At 30.5% G+C, this 22098-nt stretch overlaps 1 protein-coding gene across 2 annotated transcripts in view; it reads right to left on the bottom strand.

The window, feature by feature from the left end:
- Positions 1-22098, bottom strand: part of LOC141447760 (calcineurin-binding protein cabin-1-like) — a 56553-nt gene that overhangs the window by 6000 nt on the left and 28455 nt on the right. For both annotated transcript variants that reach the window (XM_074115559.1, XM_074115560.1), the window contains 23 exons: positions 12108-12348; positions 11871-12012; positions 10705-10849; positions 10302-10436; positions 10021-10218; positions 8886-9032; positions 8118-8277; positions 7691-7800; positions 6728-6908; positions 6459-6609; positions 6016-6163; positions 5665-5775; positions 5426-5591; positions 4384-4573; positions 4145-4281; positions 3930-4043; positions 3057-3221; positions 2877-2972; positions 2036-2158; positions 1781-1870; positions 1540-1688; positions 553-604; positions 56-460 (listed from right to left, as the gene is read on the bottom strand). In XM_074115559.1, the coding sequence (XP_073971660.1) occupies positions 56-460; positions 553-604; positions 1540-1688; positions 1781-1870; positions 2036-2158; positions 2877-2972; positions 3057-3221; positions 3930-4043; positions 4145-4281; positions 4384-4573; positions 5426-5591; positions 5665-5775; positions 6016-6163; positions 6459-6609; positions 6728-6908; positions 7691-7800; positions 8118-8277; positions 8886-9032; positions 10021-10218; positions 10302-10436; positions 10705-10849; positions 11871-12012; positions 12108-12348 (3556 nt within the window). The remainder of the gene's footprint in view (positions 1-55; positions 461-552; positions 605-1539; positions 1689-1780; positions 1871-2035; positions 2159-2876; positions 2973-3056; positions 3222-3929; positions 4044-4144; positions 4282-4383; positions 4574-5425; positions 5592-5664; positions 5776-6015; positions 6164-6458; positions 6610-6727; positions 6909-7690; positions 7801-8117; positions 8278-8885; positions 9033-10020; positions 10219-10301; positions 10437-10704; positions 10850-11870; positions 12013-12107; positions 12349-22098) is intronic.

Genomic DNA, 22098 nt, shown 5'->3' with positions numbered 1-22098 from the left:
TCTTGTCCCATAAAATTTTTATGGGACCAAAATTTTCTCAAAAATCTATACGTACATTATCACTTTCAGAACTTGATGAATCACTGTCAGACGATGAAGAACTAGAAGAACTACTAGTAGAATCACTATCACTTGAAGAGTCACTAGAAGATGAATTACTACTTTTATTAGAATCTGAAGAACTGGTTGTTGAAGCTTTATCTGAAGTTACATCTGCATTCTCTGTTTTACAAGGATCACTAGACTCTGATGTTATGGTGCTTCTTCTTGCTACTGGATATGTCGCTTTATCATCTGATGATGCATCTTCACCAGCGCCTAACTTACTAGGTGGTTCATCATCATCACTAGTACTACTGCTGTGTCTTCGTTTTAATGAATTCGAACCTTGATCACTGGTGTCCACTTTTACAATTAAATCCTGCAACATATCTTGTACGTCTTTACTGATGGTTAACTCCTGCAAAAGTTTAAAACAAAAACAAAAAATTGTAGTTTAGGATCAATCTACAAACAACAATCTAATCTGTTGGCTATGTATGACCTAATTACCTCATCTTCACTACTTGTATAAGTTTTCCTCGGTTTACTTAATTTTTCAATTCTGTAAGCAATCAAATTATCATTTAAAAATAAAATCAATTTTTCTAATTTATCTATTTTTAATTGAAAAAAAATTATTGGAGAGTCAGTCAAGGTAATTAAGTTTTGAAGGAAATTATAGGGAACAACACCTCAAAAAAATAATAAAACCAAGAATTATCACATGTTTTTAGGAAGTGGTTAGCTACTTGAAAAGTCAGTTTAAAGTTCCAATCTAGCGCCAATTTATCGATCCAAAACTCGATTGAGCTTCGAGTCCAAATCAAGTCCACTCAATAGCTCAATCCGTTTGGGCCTTTTTTTCCTTACTACTGCCTTAGTAATCACTATTCCTACATACAAGAATGTTCTTGGCCATTTTTCAGCGAGAGCCTCTCTCCGACTTCAGCGTTTATACTCGTCTTGAAGAGACCGCAATTTGAAATGTCCATCACTCATCCATGAGAGAGAACAAATGTCGTCAGCACAAAATAGATCCCACAGGTTTCACCTCTTTTCCCCAGACAACCTCCTTATTTGAAAGTGCTTAATCATATTATTCTGGAGTAGAATTCGCGAAGAATATCCCTCACACATCATCATTAATGTAGGACATATACAATTTGAGTTGAAATTATACTGTGTTCAAGGAATCTGCTTGTTCTTTACGAAAGAATGTTTCTATAAACATTGGATGTAATGAATTCGTGAGTCCGGTGATGAGCCAAGTTTGCCGATGGGTTCGAAACCAAATAGTTAAATAACATTTGTTGCTACGCCGCGCACACACAGACATGCTAAAATCCCAAAGAAAAGAATGAAGAGAAAGAAACCTTAGAATATGTAGGAGTAAATCACATTTTTGAACGAGTCATTGTATGTGTTGTTCGTTTTAACTTGAGAGAAATTAATATAATTCAAGAAATCACAAAAACTAATAATGAAAAGTTTAATTACCTAGGAAAGGTTTTCACTTGTAAAACGAATGGGCATTGTGATAAAGTATTTATAGCATTTTTGAACACCCGAATAGTTGATTCCGGAAGTGGTCTATCTTCAGATTCTTCTAAACATTTCAGAATGCTAGCATGTACCCGGTAGTATAGCTGTAGACGGATAGAAAAAAAAGATTAAGCACTAATTTTTTAATTAGATAAAACACAACGGAATTCTGTTGCACTGAATGTTGTTTGTTTACCTCTAAAGCTTCAACGGACAAGAACTGGGGAGATGAGTAGTTGATTTGAGAAGGATATGTGGCACCAATTTCATGTAACAGTTCAGCTGACTGTAGAAACATAAAAACAAATTAATGTTCAACATTTTAGAAATTCCTAACCAAACAATATGACTCGGCTAATATTAATCTCCAAGCGACTTTAGAATTTAAAGAGGCTGGATCCCACCAGTAGACCCAACTTAAAAGAAAAGAATGTTTTAAAGCTTTTTTTACCTTTACATAATGACCAATAATAACATCTGGATCTGCATCCTGTTTTTTGGCAATTTTTCCCAACATATAATGATGAAGCCATCTTTCGTCTTGCAAATCTCTTCCCCCTACACTGTACCAAAGCTGGAAAATTGAACTGAGAATTGTAAAAATTGTCTTAAATAATCAAAAGTACAAAATTAAACAGGTCACGAATAAATTTAAATAGAAAATAATTTAAAATCAAACATTCTTAACATCTGCTACAAATAACAGTTACAAAAAACATAACAGTCAAATTTTCCATAAATACCGAATTACACTGAACGCTTTTATGGTTATCACTTTACACCATAACAGTGTTGCCATTATTTATACTTGATGCACCTATTTAAAGATTTAAGCTTTTGTCTCTGGATGATATTAATAGGAACCAAAAAGCAAAACTCCAAGTTAGAAGAATATTTGGAGGTTTTTATTTTTTGAGGTATTCAATAGACTCATACAATATCAAGAATGTGCCCTAAAAACTTCTTTTTTATCGTACAAGAAAGTATCCGAGCAGACTTTTAATTTGGAGTTTTTCCTGAAAATAAATTGTTTCCCTAAGAAACAAAAAACTCAAAACGGTAAAATCTTCAATTTGAAATATATTCACAAGGAAATTAATATAAAGATTTTGAGAGAAAAGTGGGGGGGCAGGCTTTACATTAAAGTGTCATTTTTTGCGAATGTTTAGCTCCTGCCAACCTAATTAATATAACGAGACACTTTTATTTATTTATTTTTTCATTGAAACAATCTTTATAAAATTAATGTTTATTCACATCTAATCCCAGATGATAAAATGAAATAAAATTACCTTATTTGCGGAAGAAAAACAAAATTTTGCAGCGTTCAACATGGAATCTTTTTGTTTTTCCAAAATACTGTACATTTCAATGCTCAAATTTTGTTCCTGTAAATTGTAATTTTCGTATTAATAACCAAAATTACTGCAAAACAAAAAGTGTTACAGATTGAATTGTTGAAAATAGTTTACCTTTTTAAGAACATTTGAACAAAATGAATGTATTGTATAGGAAAATGTACCCCTTTCAATCCACAAAGTACACTGGCCAGGATCTAATTCCAAAGCACGTTCGTAAGATTTACAGACCATTGATGATGTGCTTAAGAATTCCAATTCATTCTTTATTGTTTCACACTATGAAAAATGAAAAATATTTCAATAATTTTTTTGTTTATGCAAGTTAATGTAAGGAATGCCAACTTATGGAGTTGTGAAGCAGCCCGGTGAATCAAGACTATGCTCTGGACAGTTATTTTTTTCATTCAGGATTGCGATTTGTAGGGGCTCTTTAGAAAATAAAATCCTTAGAAATTTCTGAACTCAAATGCGGAATCTTGGACAAGCTTGCTAAACACCCAATCACTAATCTAATCTCCATACAATTAGGTATGCTTAGCCAATAGTCAGAAATACTGATTTCTAAATACCTATAGGGCTGAAATACTCCTGTCTCTCACAGCCACAATAGGAGGATTCCTTTCAAATCTTCTTGGAGAGTTTGGGAGATATAGGATCAGAATCTTGTAAGTTAAAAAGCAAGCTTGTTTCGTTCTTGTTTGATTTTTATTTATAAAACGTTAAGACCGCCTATTCTCACATTTGTTTTGAAGCGTGAATTATCTACGAAGGAGATGAAAAGGTTCTATAGGAAGCTATAGATCATCAGGATATGTACAAGCCTATTTTTTTAAAAAAAAGCATGTCCATAAAAGAACAAATGCTGAGCTATGGATTTGTTCCAAGAACAACAATGGGCTCTTTAAGACAGTCACTACTATTGCACAAGGTGAATAACATTTATTTTAAACTTATATTGTAAACAAGATTAGATGATAAACTTACAGAATTCAATTTACTATCAATCAAACTCCCTCTAGCCAATGCAAGACATGCCCAAGAATCAACTCGGGTCGGATTTGCACATATATCCAACAGAAAGAACTTAATGGCCTTATTCTGAAAATAAAACAGTGACAAACTTTTTACCATGGATGTATTTTTATTATTATTTATTTAATTATTTATTATTAAATAAATATTAATTGAAGAATGCTTACCCATGATTTACTTTTAAAGTAAAAATGGGCTAAAAGATAGTAAATATCAGTTATATCTTCGGGTAACGGCTTGTCATTACGAGGAACAGTGATGAGTTGTCCTTCTATATATTTAGTCATCTCAGAGAGTAGCCTTTCTGGAATTAAACATAAATTATATACCCAAAGCAAGGTCAGCTGAAAAAGATAACTAAAAAAATGAATATATATTAAATAAATTTTTAAAGTAATCAACTAACCAGGATTTAATTCATTCGGCACCATCTCAAGTAACTTTAGATAAAGATTCTCCATGTCGCCAGTAACACAGCATCTACCAGTACTATCGTATGATGGTAATTCTCTTGGTCTAGCGAATACGAAAACTTGTTGAGCACGATTCCAAGTCATTGCAAGACCCAATACATTGTGGTCTACAATATGTCTGGCCTAGAAGTGGAAATTTCTGGTGTAAACAACACTCGAAAAGACGTAGCCTTAAAGAATTGTTCTCAAGGTTCTAACAGACAAATTTTCTTTCAACTCTAAACATTCGACATAAATTTCATTCTTACGAACATTATACAACTTATAATAACATATAACAACCCCCTCCCTTTCCGAAAATGAATTTCTCTATTTAAACGATAAAAAGAAAAAAAAAAACAGGTATATGTGACGTAAATAAGAAGATTATGGAAAATTCTAGGAACCATTTTCGGAAAAGTGAACAATCTATCCAGAGCTACTTCCAATTGAGTTAGTTTTCTTCAAACTACATATTAGTAACAAATTTAACCCTTTTACGAAAAATGTTACCTCAGAAGGCATTTCTCAATCTAATCGTAACTTTCTCGAAGTACCCCTACTCAAATTTTCAGAGTATAATGTTACAAATCAAAGAAACAGATCTATATATAGACAATTATTGCAGAAAGTATGAAGAAAATCATTCTTACAAGTATGACATACTTTATTTGAAGTATGATATACGTCAAGTTCCATTTTCCGGCAATTTTCAGTTTTGGGATATTTTCTTTTCAGAGACAGATACACATAAAAAACACTTTCTAAAAACTACTTTTTCAGACTCAGAAGAGCTTAAAAACAAACTTTCTAGCGTAAATAATTCGAAATTGGAAATTAGATTTGATCTCATTCCCTTTTTGTTTCCTAGGAGTCAGTATTCCACCTAAAGTGGTACTTTTTTAGAAGGAGTCTTTTAAGGAAGGATTCTTAATCCCTTAAAACCCTTTTTCTATTTAATAATTATTGTTTTTTTTAAAAAAAAACATTACTGACCTTATTTTTTTTCTGCTGTCCATATAAGCAGTAAAATATCTGGTCAACTTGTTGAATAATTTTAATATAATGCGAACTCTCCAATGGTAATGTTTGTACGAATGGATATAATACTTTTAATGTTTGAAATAAAAGTGATCCTTCATCAAAACAACACCAAGCTCGTCTAAAAATAAGTTTAAAGAATTACAAGTAATATCATGAATTAAGATTAAACAATTACAATAGATATTCATTACCTTCCCAGATATTCATGCCCCATAAATAGCATTTGCAAAGACGCTGGTAATTCTTCCTCTTCTTCACCATCGCTTTTCTTTAAAAGACTTCGTTCTTTTAATTCTTCTTCGCTATTAATTATTGATAAATTTTCTTATTAAGGTAAAACAAAACTAGAAATTAATTTTTCAACTTCTTATCAGTAAATAGGCAGGTAGCCTACAATTGTGGCTTCCTCTTGTCTCTTACTGATCTCACGTCTCAAACTATATGACTAAGAAAACTGTTCCGAACACTGACACATATATCCAATACCATATCTTAATTCCCCATTATTATGTTTTCTATAAACATTATATTAATATTTTTACCTTTTAATTATATAATACAAGATTATCCAAGGAGCCACACTCTCTATCGGCATTTCTGTGGAATTGTCGGCAGCTTCCATTTGTTGATTAATTATATCACGTAATGTTTGTATTAACCTTGTCAGTTTTTCAGTGGGCATAGTTTGAACTAAAAAAATAAATAAATAACAATAGTTCACAGTTTTCTTCGCCAACAAAGCCATTTAGTGTTTTTAAAACATTTCATTTAGTGTAGAAAATTTAATTAAGGCCATAAGAGAAAAACTGGGAGAAAAAAAAACAAGTCAAAATCCTGAATTTTGGAGAAAAACCGCAAAGAAAATAGATGGCCAGTCACTTGGAGGGATGATTAGAAAATGAGATAAGAAATCAAAGACCGGACATTAAATTTAGGTTTAAAAAATTGAATAACACTTCTATTCAAATAACAGTTCGTCACTTACATACTGAACATCCGACAATATCAACACAGGAGACGATTCCTTGCAGTACACTGACGATAATACTGGCCACAGTGGATCGTTCTTCATCACTACAATTTCTGTACATGGATAAAGTTTCATATAGACAAGATTCACTCCAACATACACATTCCTAAAATATTAGAAAATTGAAATTAATAATCCGGTAATTCGGAAAAAACAAAAACAAAAAATGGAACATAAACATTCTTTTATAACCTACAAATAACCTACTTGCAAAAACCTTATACCTTATGATTGGCTAATTTCCAATATGAATCAAGTATCAATGAATACTGCATAGGTCTGGATAATATAGTGTCGCCAGTTTCGTTTTCTTCTTCGGCGTTTAAAGAATCAGCTAATGTGTCGGTAACTTCTTCATAATATCCAGTGTTATACAAATCCATTACTTGTTCTAGTCTCTTATTTCTAAAGATATAAAACAGAGGTATCACAGAATTGTAATTTGAACTTATTATTGGAAATAATAATAAGGGAATTAATTAAATGCATTATTTGCGTAGTTTTTGAGAACATGCTGCGAACCTTTTTCGCGCCGATCGTAGTAAAGGAAATCCTCTTTAAATTGAAAATAATTATTAAATAAAACTGGTACTGGACTGGACTATTAGCAATGAGACATCTTCCAAGTCGGCCCCGGTTCAACATTTTGTGGACTCTCGCCATGTCTTCCTCTTTATGCTGTTGAGCATTCTGTTGGGCCCTTAAAATTTACACCCGGTCTTTACATAATTCCTAGCGTTCCATTTCATGGGAAGGTAATAACCTAGACTGAAAAAGGAGTCTAAGTTGGAGAGCCTTAAAAATTATAATACCTACTTCCTTCCTAGCGAGAGTAATAGTAATTTGATTTCTGATCATGGTTGGAAATGTTTAACACCTTTCTTTCACTTACTATTTACGTGCGAGAAAGAATATGAAATGAAATTGACCCTCCAGCTGGACAAGCATAACGGATCTGCCCATACGGTTATTATTTCTAGGAGCACTGCGGCTTACTGTTGTTTTTAGCGAGAGAACAATGTCTGGAAGACGTCAGTGATCCGAAAATGCCACTGAATATGGATGTTGACGCGAAGGTGTATAAAGTAAAATAAATTAAAGCGAAAAGAGCCTCTAACGTTTTAGGAGTAGATTTATTGGGCTGTAAATGCATTAATCTAGAACTACCAAGAACAACACTAATTTACCTTTTAAATGATTTCAATAAATTCACAGTAATGCCTTTATTGACCGTTGTATGTTTGGTAATATTGGGTATCTGGACTTGAACCTTGTCGCACCTTTCATCGTAAATAACCTAAAACGAAAAAAAAATCTTTAGTCTATTCATCTTCTTCTTTTTCTTTCTTTTTGTGACAGATTCATCCAAGGTAGAAAAAAAAATACTGTCAAAATTTCAGTAATATTCTTTATTTATTCAAGTTAAGCTTTCGTGCTAGCAACTTAGGTCATCATTAGAAAAATGTAAATGAAATCCCCTTAACCTTATTTTTGGTACTGATAGGAATAAACCTAGAATCGCATCTAAAAATTGCTCAAAATTCTGTTCCAGGTCACTTCCAGGAATTTTCAACTAACAATAATTCATGATAAATCACAAAGTACTCAGATTACCTGTTGCAAAGCACGTGCAGCACCTTCCACATCGCCACTGTAAAATAATAATAAAGCTTCCAACCAATAGGCTCTAATTATAAATTCCACGTCTCCAGTATCATAAGCACGATTATTTAAACAACCAAGGAATAATGATGAAAAATCTCCACCAAGAAGCCTAGAAAAAGGAAGATGAATTAGTATTTTTTTAAAAAAATTATACTTTTGTTAGAATAAAAATGTAGATTTAAAAAGAATTTAGTATGAATAGTAATGAAATTGCTAAATTTAGACTCGTTTTCCAGGGAAAATGGTTCAATCCATTATTTTTAAATTTATTTCCTTCTCTATCGCAGAACATACTTTTAAAAGTTTTTTTGCATGAAAAATGTTTCAAAAAGACAATATAGGCCTATAGGCGTGCATTGGGCATACGAAGATTAAAGAAAATCAATTTTCAACATAATTTTGTATCCTTTTTTAAAAACACAAAAACTAGATAAAATTAGATAAAAAAAAAAAATCGGACAAAATAAGAAAAATAAATCTAAATTGGCGCTTCAGATTGGCAGATTCTGATGAAAAAGCTAATTTCTAGAGGGGCCCTGGTAGTGCCGAATCGAAATATGAAATTTGAAACTCGCTGAGATTTGACTATCTCATGAAGAAAAAAAAAAAAAAGAAATCACGTGTTTAAAGTGTACCCAAGAATACGCAGAAGACTTCACATTAATTAAGGCTCTAAAATATCATAAAAGATGGTTAACTGCTATCTTAATTACTTACGTATTTCCTAAAGGAGTTGGCATTCCCTGCTGTTTTCCCTTGGTCAGCCATTCATGTAACAATAGTTCACCAAATGTAAGAATGCTTAGATCTTCTACTAGTGTATTGGGCTCCATGTCCGATTTCATGGCTATAGGATTGTATTTCCTGAAATTGTATGTTATCAAATTAATGTTTACTGTCTAAATACAAAGTAATCAACAATAATAATTTAACAAAATCTGGCATGGAACACCCATAGGACCTTCCCTTACTGCGATTGTTACCATTTTAGATGGGAATATTATTTTTTTAAATTATATTTGTAATTATTAATGAAGAGGGGCAAAATTCTGAGATAAGAAAGCCTTTCTGGGACACACACACATAGCTGCCCCAAAGGAACCAAGGATAAAAATCCAGATCTGAGCAAGAGCCACATCTGTATGGTTGACAGGAGTTTCGTATAAACCGGAAGAAACTTTACGGGAAATATCCTTGGGTTCTTTCACTCACGTTTATTTCCGGTCAAAGAACTTGGACCTTGACTTCCTACAATCCAAACAACGATTAGAAACAATTTTTCTCCTATATCTAACAAACTATTTTTAAAAAAACAGATCCATTATTTAACGATGTTTCCCTAAACCTTATAGGAAACCCATCAGAAGTGTGGTTGTACAAGAAAAATGAATAATATCTTATTAACAACTCTATCCGGACCCTCTTATCAGCATTTTAAATTGCAGAAACCCACCGAGCTCGAATTTAGGATATTCCGTTCATATTAGCAAATTAGGAGCAAATAACTAATTTTATTTACATCACGTCAAATCTAAGTAAAGAATCCCGTATTTTTTGAGGCGAGGCCTAAAGTCCCACTTAAGATATCTATGGACGGGAGGAAACACGTACTTTACTCAAAAAAAATACTTTACTCCTAATGAATAAACAGTAGCTACCCGCAGGATTTGAACTAGAAGAGATCTCCCACTAACAAAAAACACTACACCATCTCACCCATTAAATATTGTATTCGATGTAAACTCATTTTTGGAAATTTTGTCACGACATCCTCTGGGTCGTCAACAGTAAGAGAAAGTAATAGAACAAATTTAAGGGGAAGAATCTACTATTGAATATAAATGTGACTAACAAATAGATTAAAAAAACTCTTGTGTAATATTTACAAAGTTCTTCAGGCCAATGAAATTTCCATTTTTCAGCTAATTTTAGATTAGCATATTTTAATACATCGATTATATTTACACTATTAATTTCTATGAAATCGATAAATGTATTAATATCGTTAATTTCATTTTTTGTATTAAAATAATCTTCTTCTTCGATAAATCTGAAAACAAATAAATAATTATCATTAAAATGCCTTTAAAAGAAGGCTTAGGAAAAAGTACTATAATAATAAAATTTAATTACTGGTCTCTCTGTTCTCTAGAAATGGCACTTTTACTAATTTTGGCATCTTCTTCTTCTTTATACAGCCTGTATAAATCCATTGTATGCATGGAATCTTCTGACCATGCTTCACTCTCTTTTTTATAATCCTTTGGCCTGGTTACCAAAGAAGTAAAGGCATTAAGAAAATCACAAAAGCTTTTCAGATAAATTGCTAATTTTTGCACACAAATTCTTTGCACATGGTTTTGAAATGGATAACATATTTTAACTAGAAAATTGGTAGATTCATTCTTTACAATTTCATTCGCCTAAATAACCAGTGATTCTTTTCCAAATTGTCCAGCCCAAAGAAAATTTGGTAAAAACTGTACCACATATATATATTTTAGTCTTAGTATGTTTGAAATTAAAAATTACTTACAGCAAACTCAATGGTATAAGTCTGGCAAAAGTGTTTGCTATACAAGGCTCTTCCCTTCGGATTGTGCTTCTCACACGAGCTGATCTCCTCTTTTGATTTTGACTGCTCAAAAGTTTTTCCATTAAATTTCCATTTCGTCCTTTACCTAAAATTAAAATTATTATTGTTTTAAATTAGACTCATTTGATGAATTTTTCTTATCAATAAAAATAGAAGAAAACGATTGATAATCAAATATTAGATGACAGATACAGAATTTTTACACACGCCACTCAATTAATAGTTTAAAATTTTTAAACTTTTAAAATTTATGACATAAATTAAAATTATGGAAAACAGGGTATTTTAAAAATGGCCGACATATTAAACTATAAGCAACTACATAAGACTAAATATCATTCACATTTTCGACATGTCGCTGGCTCAATATTACAAGGTTTTATGTGACCAGAGGCAGGTTTAGAGAAAATCAAATTTCAAATTTTTATTCTACTATTTTAGATAAGTTAGCGCTGCAAAATTGAGTCTAACTGTTACTTACTAATGTGTAAACTAAAAAACAAAACTGAATAATCCCCATTTCGCCTTATTTAGATTAGATTTAATTAAATATGTTTCATTATACAAATTTTGATACCGAAAATGTAACATACAACCTTGTAATATTGAGCCAGCGATGTGCTACCCGAAGGTGTTACGGTACAGATAAATTTTTACACGAACCGAGATCAATCTCATTTAGCGAGTCTACCTGTCTGAACATTTCAGCCCATTCGAATTTTTCGTAGAAAATTTAATGTGGGGTTAAATTGAAAATCGATGGTTGTGATCACAAAGATTTTTCCTTATTTATTTATTGTAATTCTTAAAAAAGTATCCTTAAATTACTTATAATTTTCATTTATAAATCTAAATAAAGTAAAGTAATTGTCTATATTTTCAGGCGAGCTTTACGTCCAACTACCAATTAGGGGTCGTAGACGGAGGCGACTAGCAAACATACTTAACTGTAAATTTCTTTTATTAACCATTAAATAAACTACAAGACCTAAGAAAACCGGGAATCAAACCCAGTACCACAATGCATATTAGCTTTACAGGTCTCGCCTCTAACCGCTCGGCTACCGTGACGCCTTAAATCTAAGTAAATGTGTTTTTATTTTTACCATTGTCCTCTTCCTCAGCATCATCTACGCCCTTATTATTATTATCCGAATCCTCTACCTCAGAATCAGATTCTTCCACTTGGATATGAACTGGAGACTCCTCACTATTTTCAATACGTAATCTTAATGGGCGAAACATATTCTGCATGTTGAGAAAAAACAAATTGTACATGTTTTCAATAAATGTTAAAGACATCTAAATAATCAAAGAAAAAATAAAATAAATAACCTCATCACCTTTTCTCTCACTTCTCGCTCTGCCTTGTCATATAGATAAAGTAGACATTTGTACACATCAATCCATGTATCTAAAATCACCGGCAATTCTGGCATTAATGGTTCCTCTTCTTTCAACTTCTTGTAAAATTTCTCTCTAGCTTTTATTCTAGCTCTTTCTTTTAAATTATCCGCAGATTTATACATCTCTTTCACTTTATCACAGTCAATGTTTACTTCCGGTGGAGTTGAAGCCAATTTACTGAAAATAAAGAAACATTAAGGTCAAACAGCCTCTTAGAAACAATAAGATTCGCTACTTTTTCAGAAAAAAAACAATGCACTTTATACCAATTATACAGCTACATTTCTCTACATTTTGGTATAGATTTCATTCAATTCTAATGAACATGAAAGGAAATATAAACGTATGAAATTTGAACGTATTCGAGAACCTCCAAAATTTAACCTTCAATACCTCAGTAACTATAATCACTAAAACCATGCTATTTCATCCAGCTATAGAGCTCACTTTTCTCCACAATTTGGTAAAGATATCATTGAAATCTAATGAATAGGAAAGGAAATATAAACATTACAAACTTGAATGTATTCGCAAACCTCCAAAATTTAACCTTCAATACCTCAATAACTATTATCACTAAAACAATGCTATTTCATCCAGTTATAGAGCTCCATTTTCTCTACAATTTAGTAAAGATTTCATTGAAATCTAATGAATACGAAAGGAAATATAAACGTTTGAAATTTGAACGTATTTGCAAACCACCAAAATTTAACTGTCAATATCTCAGTAACTATAATCACTAAAACAATGGTATTTGATCCAGTTATAGAGCTAACTTTTCTCTACAATTTGGTAAAGATTTCAATGAAATCTAATGTATACGAAAGGAAATAGAAAGGTTTGAAATTTGAACGTATTTACAAACCACCAAAATTTAACCTTCAATATCTCAGTAACTATAATCACTAAAACAATGCTATTTCATCCAGCTATAGAGCTCACTTTTCTCCACAATTTGGTAAAGATTTCATTGAAATCTAATGAATACGAAAGGAAATATAAACATTAGAAACATGAACGTATTCTCAAACCTCCAAAATTTAACCTTCAATTCCTCAGTAACTATAATCACTAAAACAATGGTATTTGATCCAGTTATAGAGCTAACTTTTCTCCACAATTTGGTAAAGATTTCATTGTAATCTAATGAATACGAAAAGAAATATAAACGTTTGAAATTTGAACGTATTTGCAAACAACCCAAAATTTAACCTTCAATATCTCAGTAACTATAATCACTAAAACAATGCTATTTCATCAAGCTATAGAGCTCACTTTTCTCCACAATTTGGTAAAGATTTCATTGAAATCTAATGAATACGAAACGAAATATAAACATTAGAAACTTGAACGTAATCTCAAACCTCCAAAATTTAACCTTCAATTCCTCAATAACTATTATCACTAAAACAATGCTATGGCATCCAGTTATAGAGCTCACTTTTCTCCACAATTTGGTAAAGATTTCATTGAAATCTAATGAATACGAAAGGAAATATAAATGTTTGAAATTTGAACGTATTTGCAAACCACCAAAATTTAACCTTCAATATCTTAGTAACTATTATCACTAAAACTATGCTATAGCATCCATTTATAGAACTCACTTTTCTCCACAATTTAATAAAGATTTCATTGAAATCTAATGAATACGAAAGGAAATATAAACATTTGAAATTTGAACGTATTAGAAAACCTCCAAAATTTAACCTTCAATACCTCAATAACTATTATCACTAAAACAATGCTATTTCATCCACTTATAGAGCTTCCTTTTCTCTACAATTTAGTAAAGATTTCATTGAAATCTAAGGAATACGAAAGGAAATATAAACGTTTGAAATTTGAACGTATTTGCAAACCACCAAAATTTAACTGCCAAGATCTCAGTAACTATAATCACTAAAACAATGCTATTTCATCCAGCTATAGAGCTAAATTTTCTCTAGAATTTGGTAAAGATTTCATTGAAATCTAATGTATACGAAAGGAAATATAAACATTAGAAACTTGAACGTATTCGCAAACCTCCAAAATTTAACCTTCAATTCCTCAATAACTATTATCACTAAAACAATGCTATTTCATTCAGTTATAGAGCTCCCTTTTCTCTACAATTTAGTAAAGATTCAATTGAAATCTAATAAATACGAAAGGAAATATAAACGTTTGAAATTTGAACGTATTTGCAAACCACCAAAATTTAACCTTCAATATCTTAGTAACTATTATCACTAAAACAATGCTATTTCATCCAGCTATAGAGCTCACTTTTCTCCACAATTTGGTAAAGATTTCATTGAAATCTAATGAATACGAAAGGAAATAAAAACATTAGAAACTTGAACGTATTCGCAAACCTCCAAAATTTAACCTTCAATTCTTCAATAACTATTATCACTGAAACAATGCTATTTCATCCAGTTATAGAGCTCACTTTTCTCCACATCTTGGTGAAGATTTCCTTGAAATCTAATAAATACGAAAGGAAATATAAACGTTTGAAATTTGAACGTATTTGCAAACCACCAAAATTTAACCTTAAATATCTCAGTAACTATAATCACTAAAACAATGCTATTTCATCCAGCTATAGAGCTCACTTTTCTCCACAATTTGGTACAGATTTCATTGAAATCTAATGAATACGAAAGGAAATATATACATTAGAAAGTTGAACGTATTCGCAAACATCCAAAATTTAGTCTTCAATTCCTCAATATCTATTGTCACTAAAACAATGCTATTTCATCCACCTATAGAGCTCACTTTTCTCCACAATTTCGTAAAGATTTCATTGAAATCTAATAAATACGAAAGGAAATATAAACGTTTGAAATTTGAACGTATTTGCAAACCCCCAAAAAATCAACCTTCAATATCTTAGTAACTATTATCACTAAAACAATGCTATAGCATGCATTTATAGAACTCACTTTTCTCCACAATGTGGTAAAGATTTTAATGAAATATAATGTATACGAAAGGAAATAAAAACGTTTGAAATTTGAACGTATTTGCAAACCACCAAAATTTAACTTTCAATATCTTAGTAACTATTATCACTAAAACAATGCTATAGCATCCATTTATAGAACTCACTTTTCTCTACAATTTGGTAAAGATTTCAATGAAATGTAATGTATACGAAAGGAAATAGAAAGGTTTGAATTTTGAACGTATTTGCAAACTACCAAAATTTAACCTTCAATATCTCAGTAACTATAATTACTAAAACAATGCTCTTTCATCCAGCTATAGAGCTCACTTTTCTCCACAATTTGGTAAAGATTTCATTGAAATCTAATGAATACGAAAGGAAATATAAACATTAGAAACTTGAACGTATTCGCAAACCTCCATAATTTAACCTTCAATTCCTCAATAACTATAATCACTAAAACAATGCTATTTCATCCAGCTATAGAGCTCACTTTTCTCCACAAATTGGTAAAGATTTCATTGAAATCTAATGAATACGAAAGGAAATATAAACGTTTGAAATTTGAACGTATTTGCAAACCACCAAAATTTAACTGTCAATATCTCAGTAACTATAACCACTAAAACAATGGTATTTGATCCAGTTATAGAGCTAACTTTTCTCTATAATTTGGTAAAGATTTCAATAAAATCTAATGTATACGAAAGGAAACAGAAAGGTTTGAAATTTGAACGTATTTGCAAACCACCAAAATTTAACCTTCAATATCTCAGTAACTATAATCACTGAAACAATGCTATTTCATCCAGCTATAGAGCTCACTTGTCTCCACAATTTGGTAAAGATTTCATTGTAATCTAATGAATACGAAAGGAAATATAAAGATTAGAAACTTGAACGTATTCTCAAACCTCCAAAATTTAATCTTCAATTCCTCAATAATTATTACCACTAAAACAATGCTATGGCATCCAGTTATAGAGCTCACTTTTCTCTACAATTTGGTAAAGATTTCATTGAAATCTAATGAATACGAAAGGTAATTCAAACATTTGAAATTTGAACGTATTGGAAAACCTCCAAAATTTAACCTTCAATACCTCAATAATTATTATTATCACTAAAACAATGCTATTTCATCCACTTATAGAGCTCCCTTTTCTCTACAATTTAGTAATGATTTCATTGAAATCTAATGAATACGAAAGGAAATATAAACGTTTGAAATTTGAACGTATTTGCAAACCACCCTAAATTTAACACCCAATATATCAGAAACTATAATCACTAAAACAATGCTATAGCATCCATTTATAGAACTCACTTTTCTCCACAATTTGGTAAAGATTTCATTGAAATCTAATAAATACGAAAGGAAATATAAACGTTTGAAATTTGAACGTATTTGCAAACCACCAAAATTTAACCTTCAATATCTTAGTAACTATTATCACTAAAACAATGCTATAGCATCCATTTATAGAACTCACTTTTCTCTACAATTTGGTAAAGATTTCAATGAATTCTAATGTATACGAAAGGAAATAGAAAGGTTTGAATTTTGAACGTATTTGCAAACCACCAAAATTTAACCTTCAATATCTCAGTAACTATAATCACTAAAACAATGCTCTTTCATCCAGCTATAGAGCTCACTTTTCTCTCCAATTTGGTAAAGATTTCATTGAAATGTAATGAATACGAAAGGAAATATAAACATTAGAAACTTGAACGTATTCGCAAACCTCCAAAATTTAACCTTCAATTCCTCAATAACTATTATCACTAGAACAATGCTATTTCATCCAGTTATAGAGCTCCCTTTTCTCTACAATTTAGTAAAGATTTCATTGAAATCTAATGAATACGAAAAGAAATATAAACGTTTGAAATTTGAACGTATTTGCAAACCACCCAAAATTTAACACCCAATATATCAGAAACTATAATCACTAAAACAATGCTATAGCATCCATTTATAGAACTCACTTTTCTCCACAATTTGGTAAAGATTTCATTGAAATCTAATAAATACGAAAGGAAATATAAACGTTTGAAATTTGAACGTATTTGCAAACCACCAAAATTTAACTTTCAATATCTTAGTAACTATTATCACTAAAACAATGCTATAGCATCCATTTATAGAACTCACTTTTCTCTACAATTTGGTAAAGATTTCAATGAAATGTAATGTATACGAAAGGAAATAGAAAGGTTTGAATTTTGAACGTATTTGCAAACCACCAAAATTTAACCTTCAATATCTCAGTAACTATAATTACTAAAACAATGCTCTTTCATCCAGCTATAGAGCTCACTTTTCTCCACAATTTGGTAAAGATTTCATTGAAATCTAATGAATACGAAAGGAAATATAAATATTAGAAACTTGAACGTATTCGCAAACCTCCATAATTTAACCTTCAATTCCTCAATAACTATAATCACTAAAACAATGCTATTTCATCCAGCTATAGAGCTCACTTTTCTCCACAAATTGGTAAAGATTTCATTGAAATCTAATGAATACGAAAGGAAATATAAACGTTTGAAATTTGAACGTATTTGCAAACCACCAAAATTTAACTTTCAATATCTTAGTAACTATTATCACTAAAACAATGCTATAGCATCCATTTATAGAACTCACTTTTCTCTACAATTTGGTAAAGATTTCAATGAAATGTAATGTATACGAAAAGAAATAGAAAGGTTTGAATTTTGAACGTATTTGCAAACCACCAAAATTTAACTGTCAATATCTCAGTAACTATAACCACTAAAACAATGCTCTTTCATCCAGCTATAGAGCTCACTTTTCTCTCCAATTTGGTAAAGATTTCATTGAAATGTAATGAATACGAAAGGAAATATAAACATTAGAAACTTGAACGTATTCGCAAACCTCCAAAATTTAACCTTCAATTCCTCAATAACTATTATCACTAGAACAATGGTATTTCATCCAGTTATAGAGCTCCCTTTTCTCTACAATTTAGTAAAGATTTCATTGAAATCTAATGAATACGAAAAGAAATATAAACGTTTGAAATTTGAACGTATTTGCAAACCACCCAAAATTTAACACCCAATATATCAGAAACTATAATCACTAAAACAATGCTATAGCATCCATTTATAGAACTCACTTTTCTCCACAATTTGGTAAAGATTTCATTGAAATCTAATAAATACGAAAGGAAATATAAACGTTTGAAATTTGAACGTATTTGCAAACCACCAAAATTTAACTTTCAATATCTTAGTAACTATTATCACTAAAACAATGCTATAGCATCCATTTATAGAACTCACTTTTCTCTACAATTTGGTAAAGATTTCAATGAAATGTAATGTATACGAAAGGAAATAGAAAGGTTTGAATTTTGAACGTATTTGCAAACCACCAAAATTTAACCTTCAATATCTCAGTAACTATAATTACTAAAACAATGCTCTTTCATCCAGCTATAGAGCTCACTTTTCTCCACAATTTGGTAAAGATTTCATTGAAATCTAATGAATACGAAAGGAAATATAAATATTAGAAACTTGAACGTATTCGCAAACCTCCATAATTTAACCTTCAATTCCTCAATAACTATAATCACTAAAACAATGCTATTTCATCCAGCTATAGAGCTCACTTTTCTCCACAATTTGGTAAAGATTTCATTGAAATCTAATGAATACGAAAGGAAATATAAACATTAGAAACTTGAACGTATTCGCAAACCTCCATAATTTAACCTTCAATTCCTCAATAACTATAATCACTAAAACAATGCTATTTCATCCAGCTATAGAGCTCACTTTTCTCCACAAATTGGTAAAGATTTCATTGAAATCTAATGAATACGAAAGGAAATATAAACGTTTGAAATTTGAACGTATTTGCAAACCACCAAAATTTAACTTTCAATATCTTAGTAACTATTATCACTAAAACAATGCTATAGCATCCATTTATAGAACTCACTTTTCTCTACAATTTGGTAAAGATTTCAATGAAATGTAATGTATACGAAAAGAAATAGAAAGGTTTGAATTTTGAACGTATTTGCAAACCACCAAAATTTAACCTTCAATATCTCAGTAACTATAATTACTAAAACAATGCTCTTTCATCCAGCTATAGAGCTCACTTTTCTCCACAATTTGGTAAAGATTTCATTGAAATCTAATGAATACGAAAGGAAATATAAACATTAGAAACTTGAACGTATTCGCAAACCTCCATAATTTAACCTTCAATTCCTCAATAACTATAATCACTAAAACAATGCTATTTCATCCAGCTATAGAGCTCACTTTTCTCCACAAATTGGTAAAGATTTCATTGAAATCTAATGAATACGAAAGGAAATATAAACGTTTGAAATTTGAACGTATTTGCAAACCACCAAAATTTAACTGTCAATATCTCAGTAACTATAACCACTAAAACAATGGTATTTGATCCAGTTATAGAGCTAACTTTTCGCTATAATTTGGTAAAGATTTCAATGAAATCTAATGTATACGAAAGGAAACAGAAAGGTTTGAAATTTGAACGTATTTGCAAACCACCAAAATTTAACCTTCAATATCTCAGTAACTATAATCACTGAAACAATGCTATTTCATCCAGCTATAGAGCTCACTTGTCTCCACAATTTGGTAAAGATTTCATTGTAATCTAATGAATACGAAAGGAAATATAAAGATTAGAAACTTGAACGTATTCTCAAACCTCCAAAATTTAATCTTCAATTCCTCAATAACTATTACCACTAAAACAATGCTATGGCATCCAGTTATAGAGCTCACTTTTCTCTACAATTTGGTAAAGATTTCATTGAAATCTAATGAATACGAAAGGTAATTCAAACATTTGAAATTTGAACGTATTGGAAAACCTCCAAAATTTAACCTTCAATTCCTCAATAATTATTATTATCACTAAAACAATGCTATTTCATCCACTTACAGAGCTCCCTTTTCTCTACAATTTGGTAAAGATTTCAATGAATTCTAATGTATACGAAAGGAAATAGAAAGGTTTGAATTTTGAACGTATTTGCAAACCACCAAAATTTAACCTTCAATATCTCAGTAACTATAATCACTAAAACAATGCTCTTTCATCCAGCTATAGAGCTCACTTTTCTCTCCAATTTGGTAAAGATTTCATTGAAATGTAATGGATACGAAAGGAAATATAAACATTAGAAACTTGAACGTATTCGCAAACCTCCAAAATTTAACCTTCAATTCCTCAATAACTATTATCACTAGAACAATGCTATTTCATCCAGTTATAGAGCTCCCTTTTCTCTACAATTTAGTAAAGATTTCATTGAAATCTAATGAATACGAAAAGAAATATAAACGTTTGAAATTTGAACGTATTTGCAAACCACCCAAAATTTAACACCCAATATATCAGAAACTATAATCACTAAAACAATGCTATAGCATCCATTTATAGAACTCACTTTTCTCCACAATTTGGTAAAGATTTCATTGAAATCTAATAAATACGAAAGGAAATATAAACGTTTGAATTTTGAACGTATTTGCAAACCACCAAAATTTAACCTTCAATATCTTAGTAACTATTATCACTAAAACAATGCTATATCATCCATTTATAGAACTCACTTTTCTCTACAATTTGGTAAAGATTTCAATGAAATCTAATGTATACGAAAGGAAATAGAAAGGTTTGAAATTTGAACGTATTTGAAAACCACCAAAATTTAACCTTCAATATCTTAGTAACTATTATCACTAAAACAATGCTATAACATCCATTAATAGAACTCACGTTTCTCCACAATTTGGTAATTATTTCATTGATATCTAATGAATACGAAAGGAAATATAAACATTTGAAATTTGAACGTATTCGAAAACCTCCAAAATTTAACCTTCAATACCTCAATAACTATTATTACTAAAACAATGCTATTTCATCCAGTTATAGAGCTCACATTTCTCTACAATTTGGTCAAGATTTCATAGAAATCAAATGAACACGAAACGAAATATAAACGTTTGAAATTTGAACGTATTTGAAAACCACCAAAATTTAACCTTCAATATCTTAGTAACTATTATCACTAAAACAATGCTATAACATCCATTAATAGAACTCACGTTTCTCCACAATTTGGTAATTATTTCATTGATATCTAATGAATACGAAAGGAAATATAAACATTTGAAATTTGAACGTATTCGAAAACCTCCAAAATTTAACCTTCATTACCTCAATAACTATTATTACTAAAACAATGCTATTTCATCCAGTTATAGAGCTCACATTTCTCTACAATTTGGTCAAGATTTCATAGAAATCAAATAAACACGAAAAGAAATATAAACGTTTGAAATTTGAACGAATTTGCAAACCACCAAAATTTAACCTTCAATATCTCAGTAACTATAATCACTAAAACAATGCTATTTCATCCAGCTATAGAGCTCACTTTTCTCCACAAATTGGTAAAAATTTCATTGAAATCTAATGAATACGAAAGGAAATATAAACATTAGAAACTTCAACGTATTCTCAAACCTCCAAAATTTAACCTTCAATTCCTCAATAACTATTAACACTAAAACAATGCTATGGCATCCAGTTATAGAGCTCATTTTTCTCTACAATTTAGTAAAGATTCAATTGAAATCTAATAAATGCGAAAGGAAATATAAACGTTTGAAATTTGAACGTATTTGCAAACCACCAAAATTTAACCTTCAATATCTTAGTAACTATTATCACTAAAACAATGATATGGCATCCAGTTATAGAGCTCACTTTTCTCCACAATGTGGTAAAGATTTTAATGAAATCTAATGTATACGAAAGGAAATAAAAACGTTTGAAATTTGAACGTATTTGCAAACCACCAAAATTTAACTTTCAATATCTTAGCAACTATTATCGCTAAAACAATGCTATAGCATCCATTTATAGAACTCACTTTTCT

The sequence above is a fragment of the Rhodnius prolixus genome, unplaced genomic scaffold, assembly GCF_049639745.1.
Source record: "Rhodnius prolixus isolate KJV_2025 unplaced genomic scaffold, Rpr scaffold_13, whole genome shotgun sequence".
Taxonomy (NCBI): domain Eukaryota; kingdom Metazoa; phylum Arthropoda; class Insecta; order Hemiptera; family Reduviidae; genus Rhodnius; species Rhodnius prolixus.
This window is presented reverse-complemented; position numbering and strand designations above follow the sequence as displayed.